General features: G+C 49.4%; 2 protein-coding genes across 2 annotated transcripts; both read left to right on the top strand.

Moving 5' to 3' along the window:
- The first annotated feature begins 17202 nt into the window (after positions 1–17202).
- Positions 17203–17922, top strand: LOC109784757 (uncharacterized). The gene has a single exon (XM_020343354.4). It carries the CDS (start codon positions 17386–17388, stop codon positions 17707–17709), a length of 324 nt encoding a protein of 107 aa, XP_020198943.1. The 5' UTR covers positions 17203–17385; the 3' UTR covers positions 17710–17922.
- A 5748-nt stretch (positions 17923–23670) lies between these two features.
- On the top strand, positions 23671–24583 carry LOC109784755 (uncharacterized). The gene has a single exon (XM_020343353.4). It carries the CDS (start codon positions 24007–24009, stop codon positions 24334–24336), a length of 330 nt encoding a protein of 109 aa, XP_020198942.1. The 5' UTR covers positions 23671–24006; the 3' UTR covers positions 24337–24583.
- Positions 24584–25064: the final 481 nt, after the last annotated feature.

Genomic DNA, 25064 nt, shown 5'->3' with positions numbered 1-25064 from the left:
TTGGTGCCTCGGGATCACCGGCTGTGCTAGCTGAGATGATGACCTATCTGGGTTATCGCTGACACCCTGAGTACACCGTCTACGAGGAGTACCAGGACTTTAACCAGGAGCAGTACCGTGCCATCGTCCACCTCTACTCGCGGGAGTATGACTCCACTACTGTGCTGCACACCGCTCATGGTGTTGGTGTGACCATCGATATGTCTGTCCACGATGCTGCCTATGCTGCTCTGACACGTCTTCGTGGAGAGTATTGGGAGTTGGACACCTCCCCTTTCAGGCACATTGCTATCGCATCTGATGTTGGTGCGGAGGGATACTATACTGCTGCCTACTCCACTGTCACCCGAGAGCCCTTCTACCATCAGAACCTGGTTCTGCATGCTGATGGGCTGGATCGAGCTAACCGAGCTCTTCGCCACGAGATGTACACCACCCATCAGCACCTTTACCGTGCTCTGACGTTGCTGCACCCCTTTGTCCGATCTGGACAGCTACCGCGTACTGCGATCTACCCAGCCAGGACCGTGATGCCCCACGGTGTCGGTTGGCCAGAGGTGGGAGGCTGCTCTCCCGCACTTGGTCCTCTTCTGCCACCTGAGCGTCGGACTCTACACCTGAGTACCCGCGGCCCCCAGTCTGCTGACGTGGAGGGCTATCCGTTGCCTCACTACCAGCTGTCGGGCTACGATTACCTCCACAATACCTCTTGGGACTGATGTAGGCTTGCTTGTAGTGTTAGATGCATTCGCCGCGAGCCTGTGTGCCGTCTATGATGTTTTAGTCTATGTACTGAACTCTGTGTACTGAACTCTATGCATGACCCCTTTTGTAAGTTATGCCGACTACTATGTAGTAGCTATCGTGCTCCTTTCATTATGCATGTTTCGTCATGAATGATTCTTGTCTTTGCAAATTTCTCAATGCTGAACCCTTGTTATGTATTAGCAGGATGGTTAGACTAGGTGGTCGTGGTAGTGGTGGCAATGCCCCACCACCACCTGAGTACATGGCTGGTATGATCCAACAGTTCGAACTGAACCGCCAATTCATGGAAAATATGATGGCTCAGTTTCCTCGCCCCAATATGGACCAGCAACCAACCCCAGTAACTCTGCAGGAATTCATGCGCCTCAATCCAACTGTGTACCACAGCTCAACTCAGCCTCTGGATGCTGATGACTGGCTCCGTGACATCACCTATGAGATGGAGTCTGCCAATGTAGCCCCTGCCAGCTACGTCAACTTTGCTTCCTTCTTTCTGAAGGGACCCGCAGCTCAATGGTGGGACGGCCACAGGCGTACTCTGCCAGCTGGAACACTCATCACCTGGCCAGACTTCCTAGCTGCTTTCCGTGCCCGCTTCATTCCTCAAGGAGTCATGGACCGGAAGAAGCGTGAGTTCCGCAACCTCACCCAAGGCAACAAAACTGTTGAAGCTTATCAGCGGGAGTTTCTGGACTTGTCTCGCTATGCTGAAGAGGACATTGCAACTGATGCACGCAGACAGGAGAAGTTCCTTGATGGCCTTCAAGCTGACATCAAGCTCGCACTTCTAGTGCATGACTTTGCTGATTTCGCCACCTTGGTGAACAAGGCCATCAATGTCGAAACTGGCCTGCAGGAATACCAGAGCTCTCACAGGCGCAACCGTGACACGGGCTCATCTTCGGGCTCGCCCTCACAGAAGCGTAAGATATGGATCCCGAACAACATGTACCGTCCAAATGCATCTGCCCCAAGGCAGACCTATGCTGCACCTCGTCTGCCTCCACCACCATCTAGACAGTCAAGACTTCCAGCCCCACCGTCCCAAGCCCCTGTTCCCACTCCCAATAATGGCTTGTGCTTCAGGTGTGGTCAACCAGGGCACTGTGCTAGAGAATGCAACCAGAACCAGAATCAACTGGCCCTTCCAGCAACTGGCCGTGGTAACAACCAGCCCCGCAACAACAATGCTAAGTCTTATGGTCGTGCTCATGCCAACCACGTTGATCTCAACGAAGCTCAAGACCAGCCTGCTACTGTGATGGGTACACTCCTCGTAAATTCAGTACCAGCATCCGTTTTATTTGATACAGGTACATCGCATTCATTCATGTCAGAAGATTTTGCATACAAGCACGACGTTAAATGTGAGCGGTATTGGTCAAAACCCCCGTGGGACAGTGTCAAACCTCCCTGGTTGGCATCGATGTCCCCGTGGAAATCGAAGGGCTGGAATTCTATGCCTCCCCCATTATCCTGAAGTCGTCTAACATCGACCTCATTTTGGGGATGGATTGGTTGAAAGCGCATACTGCTTCTATAGTATGCGCCACTAAGACCGTCCATCTACTTCACCCTTCAGATGAAATAGTTACTTACCAAGCCTATCTGGTACAAAATGCCGAGGCAAGGCTCTATGCATTGAATGCATTGAACACTGCACCACTCGAGGGCATTGAAAACATTCCCGTCGTGCGTGAATTCCTCGGCGTCTTTCCTGAAGAACTTCCAGGGATTCCCCCTGCTAGAGCTGTCGAATTCATCATCGACTTGAAACCAGGCACCACTCCTATAGCCAAGCGACCCTACAAAATGCCGCCGCATGAACTCCTTGAGCTTAAGGAGGAAATCGACAATTCTCTTCGCAAAGGATTCATTCGCCCAAGTTGCTCTCCTTGGGGAGCACCTTCTCTCTTTGTCAAGAAGAAGGATGGGACAAACCGATTAGTTCAGGACTACCGTCCTATAAACCAAGCTACCATTCAGAATAAATACCCTCTTCCTCGGATCAATGATCTGTATGATCAACTGGCGGGTTCGTCAGTGTTCTCTAAGCTCGACTTGAGGTTGGGTTACCACCAGATCCGTGTTCGCGAAGAGGATATCCCAAAGACCGCCTTCGTGACTCGCTATGGTTCATACGAGTACACCGTCATGTCTTTCGGTTTAACCAATGCTCCAGCCACCTTCTCTCGTCTGATGAACTATATATTCATGGATTACCTCGACAAGTTCGTCGTGGTTTATCTAGATGATATCCTGGTATTTTCCAAGAACGAAGAAGAACATGCTAAACATCTTCGACTTGTGCTGGAAAAGCTACGAGAGCATCAACTATATGCCAAGTTCTCCAAATGTGAATTCTGGCTACCGGAAGTAACCTATCTTGGGCATGTCATATCTAAGGATGGTATTGCCGTCAACCCCGAGCGAGTTCAGGCTATTCTTGATTGGACTCCTCCCAAGAACGTTAAGCAAGTCAGAAGTTTTCTCGGTCTCGCCAGCTATTGCCGTCAATTCGTCGAGAACTTCTCCAAGATTGCCAGGCCTCTGACTAACCTGTTACATAAGGGCGTCAAGTTCCAATGGACAGACAAATGTCAGGAAAGTTTCCAGGCACTCAAAGACAAGTTGACTTCTGCCCCAGTTCTAGCTCCACCTTATACTAAGAAGGACTTCGTCATTTACTGCGACGCTTCCCGTCAAGGATTAGGCTGTGTCCTAATGCAAGACCGCAAAGTGATTGCTTATGCCTCTCGGCAATTGCGCCCTCACGAAGAGAACTACCCAGTTCACGACCTCGAACTTGCTGCTGTCATTCATGCGCCGAAGCAGTGGCGACATTACCTTCTTGGTAATCGTTGCGAGATCTTCACCGACCACCAAAGTCTGAAGTATCTGTTTACTCAGCCAGACCTGAACCTCCGTCAGCAGAGATGGATGGAGCTTGTTGCAGACTTTGACTTGGATATTTCCTATACGCCAGGCAAGGCTAATGTAATGGCTGATGCCTTGAGCCGCAAGTCTTACTGCAACCACCTCCAGGTTCACAAAGTTCAGCCCTCGCTTGTTGAAGAATTCAGGAAGCTGAACCTCCATATTGTCCCTCCAGGTGCACTCGCTCCCCCTCCTAAGGATTTTGGCAAGGTGAACCTCCACGTTGTTACCCAGGGTTCCCTCAATACCCTAGTTGCTAAACCAGATGTCGTGGATAGCATCAAAAGGCTACAGAAGTATGACTCTGAAGCCCACAAGATTAAGCGCTACCTCGCAGAAGGAAAGCCCTCATTCTTCACTATTGCTGAAGATGGCACCTTATACTTCAAGGGCCGCCTAGTGGTGCCATGTGCAGAGAAAAACCTGGATATGACACAGGAAGTTATGATAGAAGCTCATGATACGCCTCTATGTATCCATCCTGGTAGTACAAAGATGTACCAAGACATCCGTCAGAGATTCTGGTGGTCTAATATGAAGCAAGACATTGCTCGTTATGTTGCTGAGTGTGACGTTTGCCGTCGTATCAAAGCAGAACATCAAAGGCCTGCTGGAACTCTGCAACCTATCTCTATTCCTGAATGGAAATGGGACCATGTTGAGATGGACTTCGTCACTGGATTTCCCAAATCACAGAAAGGTAATGATGCTATTCTTGTTGTCATTGACCGGCTTTCCAAAGTTGCACATTTTCTGGCGGTCAAAGAAACGATCACTGCTAGCCAGTTGGCAACGCTCTATATGTCCAGGATTGTTTCACTCCACGGTATTCCATTGGTTATCAGTTCAGACCGTGGCAGCTTATTCACTTCAAGATTCTGGGCAAGTTTCCAAGAAGCCATGGGAACTCATCTGTCATTCAGTACTGCGTTTCATCCTCAGTCGCAAGGGCAAGTTGAACGCGTCAACCAAGTTCTCGAAGACATGCTTCGAGCTTGTGTTATTTCCTTCGGCAAGAAATGGGAGGAATCTCTCCCGTATGCTGAGTTCTCTTATAATAATAGCTATCAAGCTAGCCTGAAGATGGCCCCCTTCGAAGTGTTATATGGACGAAAGTGCCGAACCCCTCTGAACTGGTCAGAAACTGGGGAATGTCCACTCTTTGGTCCGGATATTATCCAAGATGCCGAAGAACAAGTCCGCATTATTCGTGAGAATCTCAAGACTGCTCAGTCACGTCAGAAAAGTCAGTATGACCGTCATCATAAAGACATGGTCTACCAACCTGGCGAAAAGGCTTATCTTCGAGTCACACCTATGAAGGGTGCTCACCGCTTCGGGATCAAGGGCAAACTAGCTCCTCGCTATATTGGGCCATTCACTGGAAAGGCGTGGAAAAGTGGCATACCAACTGGAGCTACCGCCGAACCTTTCTCACGTTCACGATGTGTTCCATGTGTCACAGCTCCGCCGTTGCTTCAAGGACCCAATCCGAGCAGTGGATCATGAAGTGCTCGAATTGCAGCAGGACCTCTCCTATAAGGAGCATCCGGTCCGCATTCTCGACCAAGCTGAACGCCGCACACGTCAGAAGGCGATCAAGTTTCTCAAGGTCCAGTGGTCGCACCATTCTGAAGATGAGGCCACTTGGGAACGCGAGGATCGCCTGCGTGATGAATACCCCGCACTCCCTTCTACCTCCTAAATCTCGGGACGAGATTTCTTGTAGTGGAGGAGATTTGTAACGCCCGGATAATCATGCTACAGTAATATCACGTTAATGATGGCACGTCACCTCTGTCACTGTAATTAATCTCGGGTTAAATCAAAACCGTTTCAAATTTAAATCCTAAATAAGTCAAATGACAAAAGTTTTCAAATATTAAAATAAAAATGTTCAGGCTATGTCAATTATTGCATCGGTAATTATGGTGAAGTAAACACATTTTTATAAAATGCCTAAATACTTTTAAATGAATTAAAACAGAAAAGAAATAATGAAAAAAAATACAAAAGAGAAAAAAAGGGAAGAAACCCCCCCCCCACTAGACCCTGGCCCAACTGTGCCAACCCCTAGGCCCAGCCGGCCGGCCCACCGACGCCCCCACTCCCTTATCCACTCCTCCCCCACTCCCACAGTACCCACCGACACTCCCCCCCCACGAAATATCCCCCCTCTCCCCCGATTTGGATCGGGATCGAGGAGACCACCGTGCCTCGCCGTCGGCCGTCGTCGCAGGAGACCACGCCGCCACGCCGGAGCACTGCCCCACCGGCCTGCTTCCCACTCCTCCCCTGCGCCGGTCGTCCCCGTCGCTCCTCCCCGCGCTCACTGCCCAGACCCCGCCCCCCCCCCCCCCCGTGAGGACCCCCTCCTTCTCCTCTTCCCCACGCCCCGCCGGTGCGTGCCCGCACGCGCCCGCCGTGGCCGCGTCCGGCCACTGCACTCCGCCCCGCCTCGTTCCCTCCCTCCCCCTCGTGCGCTCGCGCTCGTCGCCGCGGTCCCCGCCGATCTCGCCCGCGGTTGGCGCGCTCCGGCCGCGTCCGATGCGCGCTCATCGCGCCGTGCCCGCGCCCGCACCACGCCCGTCCGCCACCGCCGCGACCAGAGCGTCGGGGCCGTGCCCGAGTGGCTCGGCCACGGCCACTCGCCCCCCCCTCTCCACGCGCGGCTGTGCTCCGCCTGACGTCGACCGTCTCTCCCCGCGCCCTCCGGCGCCGCCCCAGTGCTCGCCTGGCCTCGTCGTGCCGCCCTGCTCCGGCAGCCACAGCGGCCGCGCCTCCTCCCCTGGTCGCCTCGGGCGTGCGGACACCCTTCGCCCGCACAGGCCACCCGCGCCCCCGCTTTGGCCCCCTGGGCCACTGCCAGGTGGGCCTCGCCCCCCCTGAGCCACTGCCCCTGGGCCCGAACCCCCCTGGCCCTATGACATATGGGGCCCAGCCCACAGAACGAAAAGAAAAAATGAAATGATTAAAATAATAATAATAATAATAAATTAATTAATAAAAATTAATAAATAAATAAATATAGAAAATAAAAATAATAATAATAATAATAAAACAAATTATAAATATAATTAATTAATTTATTAATTAATTAACTAAAATTAATTAAGTTAATTAATCTTGTTTAAATTAACCTAATTAGTTAATTAATTTAACTAAACAGTAGTTAATTAGCTAACAGCCCCTGACAGGTGGGACCCACCTGTCAGGTTGACCAGGTCAACGGTCAACGTTAACTGCTGATGTCAGGATGACATCATGCTGATGTCATAAATCCAAATTTCGAATTAAATTAAATAATTAATTAAATTCCAGAAATTATTAAAATATTTAGAAAATCATATCTTTTAATCCGTAACTCGGATGGAAATACTTTGTACATGAAAGTTGCTCAGAACGACGAGACAAATCCGGATACGCAACCCGTTCGTCCAGCACACACCCCTAACCTATCGAACCCGCAACTTTTCACCTTCGGTTCGTCTGTCCGAAAACACGAAACACCGGGGATACTTTCCCGGATGTTTCCCCCTTCGCCGGTACCACCTACTGTCGGGTTAGGACACACCTAGCACCGCTCATTGTCATGTCACGCATCGTCATGCTTATGTTTGCATTGTATTTACTGTTTCTTCCCCCCTCTTCTCTCCGGTAGACTACGAGACCGACACTGCTGCTGCCAGTTCGACTACGGAGATGACGACCCCTCCTACTTGCCAGAGCAACCAGGCAAACCCCCCCCCTGATCACCAGATATCGCCTATTCTTCTCTATACTGCTTGCATTAGAGTAGTGTAGCATGTTACTGCTTTCCGATATCCTATCCTGATGCATAGCCTATCCCTGCTACTACTGTGGTTACCTTTACCTGCAATCCTACTTGCTTAGTATAGGATGCTAGTTTTCCATCAGTGGCCCTACATTCTTGTCCGTCTGCTGTGCTATACTATCGGGCCGCGATCACCTGGGCGGTGATCACGGGTATATACTTATATACTATATACATGACACATGTGGTGACTAAAGTCGGGTCGGCTCGTAGGAGTACCCGCAAGTGGATCTTTGTGGCGGAGCGACAGGGCAGGTTGAGACCGCCTAGGTGAGAGGTGGGCCTGGCCCTGGTCGGCGTTCGCGGATACTTAACACGCTTAACGAAATCTTGGTATTTGATCTGAGTCTGGCCATTTGGTCTATACGCACTAACCACCTACTCGGGAGTAGTTATGGGTATCCCGGCGTCGTGGTATCAGCCGAAGCCTTCGTGACGTCAGCGACTGAGTGGCGCGCGCCGTGTTGGACCGCTTTGACGTAACCGCCGTGATCGTGTGGGTTGCCAGGTCTGCTCGCGGCCGCGTTCGCAACGTGCAGGTGTGCATAGGGCGATGGGCCCAGACCCCTGCGCGCATAGGGTTAGACCGGCGTGCTGACCTGTCTGTTGTGCTTAGGTGGGGCTGCGACGCATTGATCTTACGAGGCCGGGCATGACCCAGAAAAGTGTGTCCGGCCAAATGGGATCGAGCGTGTTGGGTTATGTGGTGCACCCCTGCAGGGAAGTTTATCTATTCGAATAGCCGTGTCCCTCGGTAAAAGGACGACCCGGAGTTGTACCTTGACCTTATGACAACTAGAACCGGATACTGAATAAAATACACCCTTCCAAGTGCCAGATACAACCCGGTGATCGCTCTCTAACAGAGCGACGAGGAGGGGATCGCCGGGTAGGATTATGCTATGCGATGCTACTTGGAGGACTTCAATCTACTCTTTTCTACATGCTGCAAGATGGAGATGGCCAGAAGCGTAGTCTTCGACAGGACTAGCTATCCCCCTTTTATTCTGGCATTCTGTAGTTCAGTCCACTGATATGCCCCTTTACACATATACCCATGCATATGTAGTGTAGCTCCTTGCTTGCGAGTACTTTGGATGAGTACTCACGGTTGCTTCTCTCCCTCTTTTCCCCCTTTCCTTTCTATCTGGTTGTCACAACCAGATGCTGGAGTCCAGGAGCCAGACGCCACCGTCGATGGCGACACCTACGACACTGGAGGTGCCTACTACTACGTGCAGCCCGCTGACGACGACCAGGAGTAGTTAGGAGGATCCCAGGCAGGAGGCCTGCGCCTCGTTCGATCTGTATCCCAGTTTGTGCTAGCCTTCTTAAGGCAAACTTGTTTAACTTATGTTTGTACTCAGATATTGTTGCTTCCGCTGACTCGTCTGTGATCGAGCACTTGTATTCGAGCCCTCGAGGCCCCTGGCTTGTATTATGATACTTGTATGACTTATTTATGTTGTAGAGTTGTGTTGTGATATCTTCCCGTGAGTCCCTGATCTTGATCGTACACATTTGCGTGCATGATTAGTGTACGGTCAAACCGGGGGCGTCACACTAGAACCTTGAGCATAAATTCTCAGGATTTCATTAAGTCTTGTAGCACTCTGGGTACTTGCCTTGATGAAAGTTAGACTATCATCAACAAATAGTAGATGAGTGATCCATGGTGCCCGGGAGTTCACACGGAATCCCCTATCCACAATACCTCCATTGTAATGGTTCAACAAGGATGAAAACCTCTCTGGACATAATAAAAATAAATATGGAGATATGGGATCGCCCTGCCGTAGTACTTTTGAGGGGGGTGGGGGTAAAGAAAGGCATCAGTTCACCGTTCACCCTTATTGAGAACCTCACATATGATAATTAAATGAACAAAGCTGATGCAAAAACCTAGTCTAATCAAGATGGCATCCGAATAATGTCACTCGACACGGTCATAGGCTTTCATCATGTCAAGTTTCACCGCACAGGAAAAATTCTTCCTTTTTTATCCATTTCATTGCGTGAACACTCTCAAACGCCACCAGCACGTTATCCATGATTAGACGTGTCCTGGGACGAAAGCACTCTACTCTTCACTGATTATACTTTGGTATCTCCTGCATCCATCATTGAGGCGCGTGAGAAAAGCCCTTTGCTGCATGTGGGCCTCCGTCTTAGTGGTAAAAACTTGTTTAAATTTAGGAGCCTATAGAATCAGCGACCGAGAAGTTGTTGATGTAGATCAAAAGACATTAACAACCGTGATCTGTGTAGAAAATCGCTCTGTCGGAGAAGAAAACGCGAAGACGGCCTATACAAAGCTCCTGGTCCAACTAGACAGAGTAGGGAAACACAAACTCTCACATGCTCCACGATGAGGGTGGGCCTGGCCAACCATTGTCGATTGGAACTGGAGTCTAAGGACCAATATGCACATGCATGTCATCCGCTCCGCAGGACAACGTCACCGAGATAAATCTGACGAGAAAAAAAAATCCCAACCTAGAGAACCAGATCTGGAGACACACTACCCTCCACACACCTCCTAATGATGCCAAGAAGTACCATTGGAACGATGATGAAGTGGGGTGGATTTTCCGTGCTGATGGCGGTGCCATCGCTTCATCACCGAGCACTGGGGACTAAAATCTAAACTAAAAATCTCACCCTACCACCATCGGTACCTCTTATAGCTGAAGAGACGAGAGGAAGGAGAGGGGACCCATGATATCGCAAGGGAGGAGGTTGGTCAGCGTCGCTGCCCTAGTATATATATGTGTAGGTTGCATTGTGCTCCCCTTGCATTTAAGTATATATCAAGGTCAGGAAGGTGAACATATCTGAGAAATTATATTTTTGAGAAAAAGGTGACTGGCACCTTGGAGGGTCGTTGTCTTTTTCTATCCCCCTTTTCAATGTGTATTAGGTGAGCTCCAAATGTGATCTCTCAATAATGGGAATGTCCAACAATTAGGTGGAATATCCTTTATTTTTTAAAAGTCGCAACACATCATCCATTTTTCTAACACATACAAGCTCTTCATATCAAGCACATACATGCCCTCCACATTTTAAATGAAATCAAACATTTATAACTAAATAAGAGAAATAAATCTTCTGCGTGTCATGAGCTAAGTCAGGGGTACCAATAAATATGTCATGTTCCACACAAAAAACGAGTTGGTATAGGAGGAACTAGGATCAAATTTCATTATGATAGAAGTGAGTTTTGACTGCTTTGCAGCCTAACCTGATGGTGGTGTCCAGTAGAACCCAACGCCTTCCCAGATATGACGCAGTTCGCTCTTGATAAAACCATGATGCGTAATACCCCAAATAATACTAGGAGAAATCAGATTTTTACCGCACAAAATGAAGGAGATGATTTTGTCGCCCAACTAGTCCATAGAGGACACTTCCTAATACCTCTCATTCGCATGATATAGTACAAACAATCATATTTTAGGAAGTTCCCACTTCTTTGGCGGTGCAATCATAGATAATATTTGCTTGTGTCTTGGGTGTGACTATCTAAGTATAAGTATATACCATGAACTCATTGCATCTAACTATATATGAAGCTTAGAAAGACGACATAGTTATATATCTGAGAAAAAAGTGAATGCAACACAATAGGGTCGTTGTTTGTTTTTCTCACGTAGTAGGTGTGCTTCAAATGTCATCCAACAATAATATAAATGTCGAGCCAGTTTGATATCCTCTATTCTGACATAATAACAACACACTACCTATTTTTCTATCACATGCAAGCCATACACATTCTACATTTTATTACACGAGTCTCGACATCATCAAGCACATGCGAGCCTTCCACATCATCATTTTTTCCAGCAAATCATCTCACTGAAGTTGAAGGTCACAAGTCAGTATCGTATGCATCCAACCTCTATATATAGAGAGAGAATGTAAATAATATTATTCCCATACTTTTTTTGATAAATCCATTGCTATAATTTTGCACAATATCGTGCAAGGTATTATGTAGTATCAAATTTTTTTTTTCGATCAACAGGAGCCCCGCTCCCTCGGTTCCATTTCTCATAGGAAAACAAAACCACCATACCGAGTTTGACTACAGGCTATCCAATCTACCCCTCGAAAGGAAAACCAAAGCTAAAGCGGAACAAAATCCGACAAGTTTGGTAGCATAAGCTGCAACTACAAACACACATCAAAACCAGCCTAAACAACCCTCCGATCTGAATTAAATGACGAGCCTCCGAATTAAATGACGCAACCTCTATACAATCTCCACTTTACATTGTAAGAGGTTGCTTCAGTTAATTTCGATTGTATGGAGTACATTAAAATGACCACCAAGCAAGATCACTTCGACAACCAAAACCAAAAAATAACTAGTACAAGGGGAGCAAGCCGTGTGCGCAGAGGAGGAGTGATATGCTCAAAGCCTTTTTCATTTCAGGACTTGACGAGATGGAAGCAATCTAACATCCCAGAATTCAACTTCAAGAACTCTAGTGTAGCCACTCCTACGTGTTGACATGGACTTTTTCACTTCATGACTTCATTTCAGAACTTGACGACATGGAAGTCTTTTTAATTCCAAACACAAGAAGGAAAATGGCTTGAGCTCCCCTAAGATTCACTATAGAATATAAAGCTTTAGATAAGTATATTTCTTTTGACCCAAACTGACAAGTCAAGGAATCTTCTTGATCTTTTTTACTCCACATACCTAGCTATGGACTCAAGATCGAACCATTTCTCATTCAGGTCAGGGGAAAAAGTGCTCCTGGAGCTGCACTTAAGCTGTTCTCCATCCCATAGACCAGAGACAATTTTGTTTCTAGTATTCAGTAGACAATACAAATCCCATAGCTAGCTGGCTAAAGGGGCATTCCCAAACCAGATATCTTCCTAGAAACGAGTAGATCTACCCTCTCCAATATGAGATTTATATTCAAAACTATGCACCACATGATGTTGTTGGGCAGGAGCAATCCATTAATTGTTTGGAGGAAGCACTAGAGGGGTGGGAATTGGGGGAAGTGGCCTGGGTACCCCCCACCCCTCGCCCATGGTGGAACCTTTGGGTATCCATACATCGACAGAGAATACTCAAACGGTGACAACCCATGTGGGTACTCAAAATGGGGAGGAGGAGCTTGCGACAGTGTGTTTCCTTCCCTCCCGCCACCTCTACCACAATTTCTCAGCCATCTCCTAAACAGGTAGAATCTCAAAGATGCTAGGTCTCTCTTCACCGGCCTAAAGGGAACTACGACAACTGCAATCAATCGCAGATACAAGCTTGCAATCCTGATCAACAGTCGGAAAACAGTCACTAACCCCAAATCTTCTCGCAACAAGGAGATCACAACGCATCCAAACTAGCATCTTTGGACTCTCTCTCTCTCTCTCTCTCTCTCTCTCTCTCTCTCTCTCTCTCTCTCTCTCTCTCTCTCTCTCTCTCTCTCTCTCTCTTTGAGGTGTTTAGGGGTAGGTACAGGGCAAGATCCCCACAGTTGCCCAAAGAAATCTATTTGTACCTCCTCTACATGCCCACTAACAGCTAGGGCCCTTACCACGCGGGGCCCCTTACTTCGGTTGACCCTAGTCAACATCCTCTTCTCCGCTATGGTAGCTCAACTGTGAAATGAAATCCTCCCCAAATCCTAGAGCACCAACAAATGAGAACCAAAGGCAAAACCTACCTTCAGGCATGACGCATCCACCGCATGCCTAACATCAACACTGAACCCCAACGCATCTACAACATCAGAGCTGGATCGGTGTCTGCGGACACCTGCCCTGGATGAAATCGACTCCCCATCAGAAACTGCCAGATATGAACGAGATTGGCATGTTACTCTACCGCGAGCGCCATCAAAATCAATGACAATGACTTCTAATCGGGAATCACCCAGGAAAATAACTACCTTCTCCTCTGCACGCGTGATGTTGACTCTGCCTCTTCCGTAGCCCATGATAGAATCAAATCCACTGTTAACTCCGAGCGTAGCGAGAACAGTCTGGCTCTCTCCTGTTGATTAGTTTTTGACATGGCCCTTACAGCCAAGCTGTGTCGTGCATCCGTCACCGTTCTCGTCCTTTCCTGCTCCAGCCGAGTACAATTTGCCATTAGGTCGATGATCTCCTAATCCAAGGCTCCTTAGTCACGATCCTGAGAAACCATTGGCAGATATCAAGAGCGGCACATAACTTGCCTGTGATCCGGATCTCATTGGTGTCGACCCCAACACCAAACCAATGCCCCTCTCCAAAAACGACCGGAGAGCAAGGTGAGGCAAGGGCCAACCACCTCTGGAGGTTACTGGTAGGTAAAGGAACTCGCCGGTGTGCGTAGGACTGCGTGGATCTGCACAATGGAGCAGTAGGGTGCGCGGAGTCGCGAAAGCGGACATCTAGTATCAAAATATAGCGCCTGTTACCGAACAGCCTCCGTGACGTGGGCGCGTCCGAAAGCCAAATCCATCATGTTCCTTAAAAAACTTAGAACCTTTGTACATAAACCTTTTCTCTCTCTTTAAATGAAATGGCAGAGCTCCCGCCGGTTCCTCAAAGAAAAAACAGATATAGCGACCACGATTGTTTAACTTGTAAGAGCATCTCTAGTCGCCCCCAACAGCCCCAGGGCGCCTTTTTAGCGCCGGCGCCGAAAAAATGACCCAGCTGCGCCCAGGTCCTTATTTCTCGCTGGTTTGGGCCGAAATTACAACCGGCGAACCCAAGCCGAACCCAGCACACCGGGGGTCGCCTGGGGGCACCGGCTGAAGTGAAAAAGGCACGTGGGCCAATGCTGTCGGCGACACCGGCTGATTTTCCCGCAGTTTTCCCCCTTTCCCTCCATTTTCCCTTTGTCGACCCCCTTCTCCCCCGCCGCTCCCACTATTCTCCCTGGATCCGCCCGCCATGCCGCTAAAGAAATATGCGCCCCCTCGCCTAGCCACCGATTCCGTCCAGCCAAAGCAGAGGAAGCCGAAAGCACCGATGCCAAGGCCCCCGGGCTTGATGAACGCCCAGTGGAAGGCCGAGGTTGATCACCGGGCGGTGGTCGCCACCGATCGGCAGAACATGCTCAACATGAAGAAGGCCAGGGACGCGGCGGCGGAGTAGGAGGAGGCGTCTCGCGCGGGGATGGCGAACCTTCCACCTCAACAGGCCGGCCAGTACCCACAAGGCGCGTGGGGAGCCAGCAGAGCGTGGCGTCATCGGTCAACTTCTCACCGCCGCTGTGAGGGTACGCACCATCGCCTGGCTACGTTGACGGCGACGCGCATGGCGGCTTCAACCCCAACATCACCTTCCTGCATGGTGCGGCCCTGCGTGCTTCTCCCTGTCTTCAACCCCGACCCGCGCGCGTCCCCTCCCGTCTTCAACTCCCTCCCCCGCGTTCACCGCCAGCCTCAACACCAAGTATAGCTACTCGTCGCCGACGTACTCAGGCTTGCCTGCGCCGACTCTGCGCCGTGGGGCCCTACCCTTCGCACATGGCTCGACACCACAGTTCAGCAGCACCGACGCCGACATGGATGAGATAATCACGAGCGGCTCGGTCACCGCCGCTTCATGCCCCAGGTTCCACACGCAAGGTGAAATGCTGAACACCGCCGTCGACATGGAGGACGAGCTCGACGACGCCGAGGAGGAGGTGGAGGAGGAAGAACCGACGGATCCAGCGCCCAAAGGGAGAAAGAAGAAGCGGGCGGCCAACGCCAGGCCGGGCGAGCCCCGCGTCAAGTGGACGGCCAAGGAAGACGAGTGCCTTGCCGAAGCATGGAAGACCGTCAGCGTCGACCCGATCACCGGCGCGAATCAGAACACCGACACGTACTGGAGAAGGATCAAGACGGCGTTCGACGAGCGCAAGTTGGTCGACCCCGACGTCGCCAACATCCACATGGATCGCGGTGAGAAGGCCATGGCAAACCGTTGGGCGACCATCCAGCAGGCTTGCAACACGTGGCATGGGATTCAAGAGGGAGGTCATGGCTCGCCCGGAAAGCGGCGCCAACGTCGAGCGTCAGGTATGGCCATCGCTCGCCGGCCCAGTTCTTCACCATGTACTTTGCCGACACTTGTTCTTCGACTGTGCAGATGGTTCGGATGTTCGACATGTTTCGCCAGGACAACAACGACCAAGAGTTCAAATCCCTTCATGTGTTCACCAGGACCGAGTCGTGCGAGAAATGGACAGAGTGCCGGCTCGCTCTCACCAAGGCCAAGGACGATGTCTACAACCAGGACGCACCTGCCTCGACGGCGGCAGAAGGGTGTCCTGATGGTAACAAAAGAGCCAAGGCGGCAAGGGACGCGACACCCGCTGCCGAATGGCTGCAATCGTCGATTGAACAGTGCATCACCGACGCCAAGAGGAACGCCGCCAAGAGGGAGGAGAAATCTGAGGCGAGGTGGTCGACGTTGATGACGAAGCAGGACGTCAAGCTCGACCTTCTCAGGACCAACGTCGCCGCGAAGAAGAGGAACACCGACCTGGCGTTCCTGATGGGGGCAGACATGTCGACGATGGACGAGCAGGTGAAGGCGTGGTACCTAGCGGAACGCGGCCTCATCTTGAACTAGATGTCGGGACTGGCGGCGACCACTGCCCCTACGCCCACGCCTACGCCTACGTCAACGCCAACGCCGAGCACTGAAGTTGTGCCCACAACGCCGACGCCGACGCCGACCTCGGCCAGCCCTACGGCAGAGGAGCCACCGTTTGAGTTTCATGTCTATGGTTCCTACCCTTTTGATCGCCGGACTTTGGCTATGTTCGATCGTCGACCCGTGGCATGATGATCGTCGAACTTGTGTCATTTTTTTTAGCGGAAAAGTGAACTTTGAATTTTGTTGTGTTTGGGGGTTCGCGGCTGGAAACTCGACCCCCCCCCCCCCCCCCCCCCCAAGGCCGAAAAAACCATCGCCGGAAACGCCTAACGCCCTTCGCCGGTGCACTGGGGGCCAAAGGGCTGGAGATGCTGTAAGCAAATTAATTAACGCCGGGAGGAACCCAGTCGGCAATGACCCTACTATAGCTCAATGTATATATGACAGCGGAAATGATAGCACTTGCAGATTTTAGGATGCGGCGGGACTTGGCGTTCGTGCTATAGTTTGGCCTTTAGTGAGCCTTTGGTCGACGGTTGAGACATGAGCACATCCAACGCGCTTTCATCCTGTCCGCGACGTATGTATACCGAATACTGCGTAGTACTTCCTCCGTTCCCAAATATAAGTCTTTTTAGAGATTCCAACAAGTGATTACATACGGAGCAAAATGAGTGAATCTACACTCTAAAATATGTCTACATACATCCGTATGTTGTAATCCATTTGAAATGTTTAAAAAGACTTATATTTAGGAATGGAGGAAGTATTTTGCAAGTAATCGCTAACGGAATTCATAAGAATGCAGAGGACAAATCCTGCGCCTAGCTGCCAGTTCGTCCCGTAGCGTGGAAAAGGCAAAGGAAGACGTAAATCCACATGCAGCAGCCAGCAAGTAGCCAAGCGGCTTGCGGTATGCCAAGCAGGCAAGCAAAGGTAGCGAGGCGGGCACGCCTCCCCTTCCGCGCCTCGGCTACGCTCCAAACCGCCGAACCGAACGAGCCCAGCATCCACCACCCGGAAAAAATCCTATAAAACGCACCACGTCCACAGGCAACAACCCATCGAAGTCTTCTGTCTTCTCTTCCACTTCCACGTCCACAGGCGAGGAGAAAGCCAACGAGTTCAACTCCTGCTCGTCCCCCTCCCCTGCTGTTCCTTGTCCGTCTCCGGTAGCAAGCCAGCAATCTGCGCAGCAAGAAAAGAAGGGAGGTTCTTGGATTGGTTCTTCTGCGAAGATGGTGGCGCCCATGGTGATCGCGTCGGCGGGGCTCGGGATGCTGGCGGGCGTGGCGATGGCGAACCGGACGACCGGGGACGGGCTGCCGGCGGCGTCCAGGTGGGACGCGCGGCCCCGCTGCTCCACCTGCAGCGGCACCGGCCGGGAGGAGTGCCTCTGCAGCCGTTGGTCCGATGGCGACGTCGGCTGCGGGACGTGCTCCGGCTCCGGCCGCAAGCGGTGCCGCAGCTGCGGAGGCTCTGGCACCGGCCGGCAGCTCCCGGTGCGACTCATCGCCCAGCAGCAGAAGCTGCCGACCGCGCCCGGGCGACGCGGAGACTAAAACTGATTGATACTCGTCGGTTTCCCGGAGTAAATCGGAAGTGCAATTAGGCAGAACACAACACATGAGCATGAGTGTACAGGCAACATGTTCATTCCTGTGGATGTACACGTCTCCTTCAAGACGTACTAGTTGTGCATAAAACATTTTTAGAGCTCCTTTGATTCAAAGGAATTTTATAGAAATTTTAGAGGATTTATATCCTCAGGGATCTTTCCTGCGTTGGCAGTTACATGATTGCAATTATTTGGAATTTTTACTTTGGATTTGCATTCTATTTTGGAGGAAAATTTCCATCCGCTCAATCCATTTTTAAGAATTCCATCGTTTTCCCTATGCTATCAAGAGCTCCTTCATCCAAATTCATGTAGTTTTTTTAATTCAATAGGATTCAAAAGGACATGACACTTTAGTCATATAATTTTTTATTTGAATCTTGCGCATCAAAGAGAGCCTTAACATTAGTGCTCAAGTACTCGCAACTCCTGAGGTATAGATCTAGTAACTGAAGCAGTTGTCGCTAGGAAATCGTACCCCCCAACCCCCCCCCCCCCCCCCCCCGCGGAATCTGTCAATGAGGTCTATGGATTCGCCTCCCCTGCCTGCTGCTTTGACGCTCATTGACAGGGGAGATCCCGGTGCCTCGGCTCTGGCTAGTAGTTTGCGTTAGGGTTTTTTAGTCCCCGTAAGGGTGACACTCAGGCAAATCTGGTCTTTCAGGCTCTGATCGTCCTCGACTTCACCTCTGGGACGAAGTCAGAGAAGTTCTGACATAGATTTTTGACGTATCCTTAGGGAGACGAGGTTAGAGTTTCTCGTCCTACGTGGACGACAACGAGATCTGATGTCAAACATAGCAAATTGATTCAATGCTTCAATAGTGGCGACTACGGCTCTGGGGTGACAGTCCTATGGGGCACGTGCACAAAGACTTCCTGGCTATCGTCTACAAGGTTGTGCCGGCTCTAGTAGGGGAGCGGTGGCAATGGCTTCTCGACGACTTGCTCTACCGGCCGTAGTGGTCTTTCAATGGTCCAGTGAGCAGAGGTCGATGCAGTTTCTATTATGTTTTGGATGCTTGTACTTCCGGTCAACATCTATAATAGATTTGTGTCCCTTTTGCAAAAAAAAAAGACCCTTACTGGTCAACGAAGCTTATTTTGTGAGTAGTCGAGGTATTGAAGAACATTCTGATATTAAATGTTTCCCACTTGTTTTAAAACATACATTGTAGTCCAAATCATGTGCGTGTCATGTGGAACTCTAATTTATACACTACTTTGGCGATTGAGGATGATCATTGACCTGTGAGACATTTTCTATTGAGAAAATGCGTTTTCCGTATTTGAACTTATCACCGTCGTGTGTGCAAACACAACACCACTCTAGGTTTTGACATCTCACTTTTGCCATTGTTATCCTTTGACAATGTTTCACAAATGTCATTCTGTGGCAAAAGCATTTTTTTCATTTCACTTTTGCCACTCTTAGCTTTTGACAATTATCACAGTTGTCACTCTAGAAATTTTGCTTTTTCCACAAAATGGCAATTGCGAAATATTGTCAAAACCTGAGAGTGGCAAAAGTGAGATGTCAAATTCGAGAGTGGCGTTAGCAAAGTGGGCAAGAACTAGAGTGGCAAAAACAAAGTTTTTTTCTTTTTTGGTTCAGCCAGGGGCAAAGAGATGCACGCATCCTACCACTACGACATGGTGATTTTACCCAAGTTCAGGCCGCCGTGAAGCATCATACCCTATGTCCTACTATGATATTCTCACTGGATGCGATGAACAACTGGTTACAAGCGATGTTTTCCCTGGTCAGGGCTTGCTGGGACTAGGAAACGTGCTTGGAGTCGTGGGCGTAGACTAGCAGAGTGCCTGACCTATCTAGTGTCCAACCTTCAAAGGGTCTAGCTATGAACTAGGTAGCTTGGACCTCCTTTTATAGTGGCATGGGATTGCCACATAGCTACAAAGTAGTAAATGGGGTGGTTGTATAGTGGAGCATCTGTCATATTAACTGCGTGTAACATGTGGCGCCGAACTGCATTGCCGGGAGCATATACACGTCCCATCGGGGCCGCCTTGTTGACTTAGAGCCCACCACTGTAGCGTGCGCCAACAAGTGGCATGCATGTAGTTGAAAGCACGTAGGGCGCCATTGTGCACGTGACTTTCCCTCCAAGAGAGGCAGTGCGTGCCCGCCAACTCGCGCTGTGCTACGCCTGGTTAGGGCAGGCCTAGGCAACTATAGCCTTCAACTTGTCCCATCGTCGTGCTGGACAATAACTAGTTGTTGGCGGGGCCTGGGTTGTCCGCGAGAGGTAGATGACAGAATGGGGGTTCCCATGAGGGAACCCATCCCCGCGGAGCTCTTGGCCTTGACGTTGTCGATAGTGTTGAAGGGATTTTCCTCAAGGGTGATGGTCTTGCCAGCGAGCGTCTTCACAAAGATCTTCATACCGCCACGTTGCCAAGAGGCGGAGAAATTGTATGGATAACTCCCGGATGTCGTAGCTCGCCGGGGCACGACCATTCTCGAACTACCTGTGGTAGTGAGACAACCACGCCCATGCTAAAGATATGCTTCCCCAGCCTCAGTTTTTTTACGAAGATTTGCATGCCACCTGGGGGGAGGGCATGGATTTGTAGTTTACGACCAGCTAGCCCATACTCGCCCGTTGGTAGGGATGTCGTGGCCCACATGAGATAGATCCATGGGACCTTCGTCTTCACGGGACCGAAAGTCGGGGGCCAGCATGCAGCCCCCTGTCGCCCGGGCTAGGCCCACACGACGTGGGCAAAAGAACACATGGCAACAGAATCATGTAGAGCATCACAACCAGATTGATTGCGTGTTGCACCGTGAATTTTGACCGCACTGGTTCCAGTGCATTGCCAACTCACAAAGGCGTTGCGTCGGGCTATGCATGGACTGAAACGCCATGATAACCTCAATTACACTACAGGAATCAGCTATTTTGCCGTCTGCCATGGCGGACGGCAAAGGCATGAACGGCGGACGGCAAAGGCCTTTGCCGTCAGCCGCGGACGGCAAAAGGCTCCGGCAAAGTAGGCTACAGTAAACAGCTACTTTGCTGTCTGCTTCCTGGCGGCTGACGGCAAAGGCCCTTTGCCGTCTGCCGCGGACGGCAAAGAGGGCGGACGGCAATAATTGTGCTCTCAGTCCGTTAAGTGGCTAACGGCAGGCCTTTGCCGTCCGCCGCGGACGGCAAACTTTCTAGTGCCTTTGCCGTCTGCCAGCGGACGGCAAACTTTCTACTGTCTTTGCCGTCCGCCGTATGATGTCATCTACACGTCACTACATGGCAGGCCTTTGCCGTCCGCCGCTGACGGCAAACTCGTTTACTCTTTGCCGTCTGCCATTGTAGGCAAACTGACCAAATGGGTCAGCTCATAGGAAGCACAGTTGGATGCCACGTGTCTTCTTTGCCGTCCGCGGCAGACGGCAAAGATCTTCATACCGCCACGTTGCCAAGAGGCGGAGAAATTGTATGGATAACTCCCGGATGTCGTAGCTCGCCGGGGCACGACCATTCTCGAACTACCTGTGGTAGTGAGACAACCACGCCCATGCTGAAGATATGCTTCCCCAGCCTCAGTTTTTTTTACGAAGATTTGCATGCCACCTGGGGGGGCATGGATTTGTAGTTTACGACCAGCTAGCCCATACTCGCCGGTTGGTAGGGATGTCGTGGCCCACATGAGATAGATCCATGGGACCTTCGTCTTCACGGGACCGAAAGTCGGGGGCCAGCATGCAGCCCCCTGTCGCCCGGGCTAGGCCCACACGACGTGGGCAAAACAACACATGGCAACAGAATCATGTAGAGCATCACAACCAGATTGATTGCGTGTTGCACCGTGAATTTTGACCGCACTGGTTCCAGTGCATTGCCAACTCACAAAGGCGTTGCCTCGGGCTATGCATGGACTGAAACGCCATGATAACCTCAATTAATTAAGTTGATTTGCCCATTGATTAACAATAGAATTCTACTAAGATACTTGAGTGGACAAAATTTTTCCTTCAAAATGGAGCTCAGATGAGTCATGTAGAAAAGTACCTAGGAATTGCCACCATAGGAAAAATTCCTAAGGGTTCAAATCCTACAAAATTCCCTACAGAATTCCTTCGACTCAAAGGAGTGTGTGTGTGTGTGCAGTATTTAGCATGACCACCATGTTTTCGCGCAAAGGCTATATCTAGCTTATTGTGAAACATACACCACACTCTCCTCTAGTGTTTCCGGCTTGGCCGTGGCCTAGTAGCAGTCGTTTTTACTTCCTTTTTTTATCTGAAGGTATTAGTTGTCTCTGGTTCCTACTCACAATCTTCTAAAGAGTGATGTGTCCCTCCAACATGGTCGTTTCTTGTGGCTTCTTCGGCCATGGGATCCCTTTACTGTACCCCTTTCCATAGAGCAATAAAATGACCGTGTGATCCCCTAAAAAGTAGTCTTTGGTTTTTCCTAGATTGTATTTACCCGGTTTTCCATGTTTCTTTTTTTTTCGTTTTCACCGTATTAAGTTTTTTCTACTTTCTTTTTAAAATATTTTTCTTATAATGGCATGATAATGTATCACAATTGCCATTTTAAATTTGACGTTTCACTTTTGCCACCCTTAGATTTTGATAATGTATCACAATTGCCATTCTATGGCGAAAGCAAAATAATTTGATTTCACTTTTGCCACTCTTACCTTTTGATATTGTATCATAATTACCACTCTGATTTTTTTTGCTTTTGCCATGAAATGGCAATTGTGATGTATTGTCAAAAAACTAAGAGTTGCAAAAGTGAAATGTCAAAAGCTAGAGTGGCATGAGGAAAATATGCAAAAACAATTTTTTTTTCGCTTTTTAGAATGTGAGAACAATTTTTGAAATTACATATTTAAAACAAATGAGTAAACATTTTTAAAAATACGTAAATGCTTTTCTTAGCTATATGATCCTTTTAATTGTGTGAACACCTTTCAAAATCACATTAGTATTTTAATAAAAACCCGAAGACCTTTTATAATTAAATCAACATTTCAAAATATGCGGACATGCTATTTTTAACCAGAAACCATAAGCATACACAAGAGCAACAAATGTTCTACAATTCTTCTGCTAATACATGAGCACATTTCACAATATAGATTCCTTACACATTGCGGAATTCATACATTGCACAATTTCATACAGATATTTCACATACACCGTACACTTTCAAGCATCCGAATGATCATATACCGTGTGCTATAAACTTTGTTTATTTGAACACCAGATCAGTATGATTAAGCGAATGACAAAATATGATGCCACCTGAACCATATAGCATGTTCTTTTTTGCGGGGAAATCGCATAGCATGTTAAAATCAAGTGCCAGATAGAATACATTCTGAAATATTGAATACGACAGAAATCTTTGCTACTCTGGCTTTCTGCATTATACAAGGATGCATAAATCGTCTGCATATATTGGGGAAAATTATGAAAGAGTTTTTACTGTGAAAACAGTAAATAAGAACTTTCATCTTAACATGCAACTCACTGCAATCAGAAAATATATTTAGAACCTTTTGATTTCATTGGTTCAATGGTACTATACCTACAAGCTTAGGCAAAGCCTTTCCTGCAGAAAACTACAATAGCAAGGGATGATCCCTAGCGGTACCCATTAAATCAACGCGGGAAGGAACCCAGTAGGCAATGACCCCATTACAGCTCAATGCATATACGACAGCGAAAAATATAGCACTTGGGGAATTTAGGATGCCGCGGCGGCGTGGCGTTTGTGCTATAGTTTGGCTGTTAGTGAGGTTTTGGTCGACGGTTGAGACATGCATACGCGCTTCCATCCTGTCCGCGACGTATACCAAACAGTATGTTGCAACTAGGAGTAATCGTTAACGGAATTCATAAGAATGCAGAGGACAAACCCTGTGCCTAGCTGCGAATTCGTCCCGTAGCGTGGAGACGGCAAAGGAGCACGTAAATCCACGTGCAGCAGCCAGCAAGTAGCCATGGCTTGCAGTACGCACGCACGAAACCGAAACAGAATCGCTGAGCAGAGTATAGGCGACACTCCATCCCTTCCGCGCCTCGGCTACCCTCCAAGCTGCCAGACTAAACGAGCCCAGCGCCCACCACCCGAAAAAGTCCTATAAAATCAACCGACGCACCCCGTCCACAGGCACCCATCCAAATCTTTTCTTCCACTCTTACGAGCACCAGGCAAGTGTATACGGCAAGAAAGGTTCTTGGATTGGTTCTTCTGTGAAGATGGTGGCGCCCATGGTGATCGCGGCGGCGGGGCTCGGGATGCTGGCGGGCGTGGCGATGGCGAACCGGACGACGGGCGACGGGCTGCCGGCGGCGTCCAGGTGGGACGCACGGCCCCGTTGCTCCACGTGCCGCGGCACCGGCCGGGAGGAGTGCCTCTGCAGCCGTTGGTCCGACGGCGACGTCGGCTGCGGGACGTGCTCCGGCTCCGGCCGCAAGCGGTGCCGCAGCTGCGGAGGCTCTGGCACCGGCCGGCAGCTCCCGGCGCGACTCATCGTCCAGCAGCAGAAGCTTCCGAACGCACACGGGCGCCGCGGAGACCACAACTGATGTTCATAGGTCTCCCGGAGGGAATCAGAATTGCAATTAGGCAGAACATAGCACATGAGTGTGTACGCAACATGTTCATTACTGTGGATGTACACGTCTCCTTCAAGACGTTCTACTAGTTATGCACAAAACATGTTTAGAGCTCCTTTGATTCACAGGAATTTTGTAGAAATTTAGAGGATTTAAATCCTTAGGAATCTTTTCATGCGTTGCAGTTTGATTCACATGATTGCAATTCTTTGGAACTTTTCCTTTGAATTCCATTGCATTCTACTCCCTCCGTCTCATAATATAAGAACGTTTTTGACACTAGTCTAGTGTCAAAAACGTTCTTATATTATGGGACGGAGGGAGTATTTTGGAGGAAAATTTCCATCCACTCAAGCCATTTCTTAAGAATTTCACCATTTTTCCTATGCTATGAAGCACTCCTTCATCCAAATTTATGTAGGTTTTCGATTCTACAGAATTCAAGAGGACATGGCACTAGTCGTACAATTTTTTACTCCGGTGTTGAAAGAATCTTGTGAATCAAAGAGAGCCGTAACTATACGATCATTCACTCATAACTCCCGAGGTACACATCTACTGGTAATTTAAGTGGGCTTACCTACAAACACGGTCCCCTTCAGGCTTCGCCGGTGTACCCTTGAATTTGCCTCCCCTGACTACTGCTTCGGTGTCCGTTGGCAGATGGAATCCCGGTGCCTCGGCTCCGGCTTGTAGTT

This window comes from Aegilops tauschii, chromosome 6 (genome assembly GCF_002575655.3).
Source record: "Aegilops tauschii subsp. strangulata cultivar AL8/78 chromosome 6, Aet v6.0, whole genome shotgun sequence".
Lineage (NCBI taxonomy): Eukaryota > Viridiplantae > Streptophyta > Magnoliopsida > Poales > Poaceae > Aegilops > Aegilops tauschii.
Note: the sequence above shows the minus strand (reverse complement) of the source record. Positions and strands in the feature narration are given on the sequence as shown.

What these genes read in the sequence shown, in the direction of transcription:
- LOC109784757 (XM_020343354.4), top strand. Translation starts at nt 17,386, where the DNA reads ATGGTGGCGCCCATGGTGATCGCGTCGGCGGGGCTCGGGATGCTGGCG.
- LOC109784755 (XM_020343353.4), top strand. Translation starts at nt 24,007, where the DNA reads ATGGTGGCGCCCATGGTGATCGCGGCGGCGGGGCTCGGGATGCTGGCG.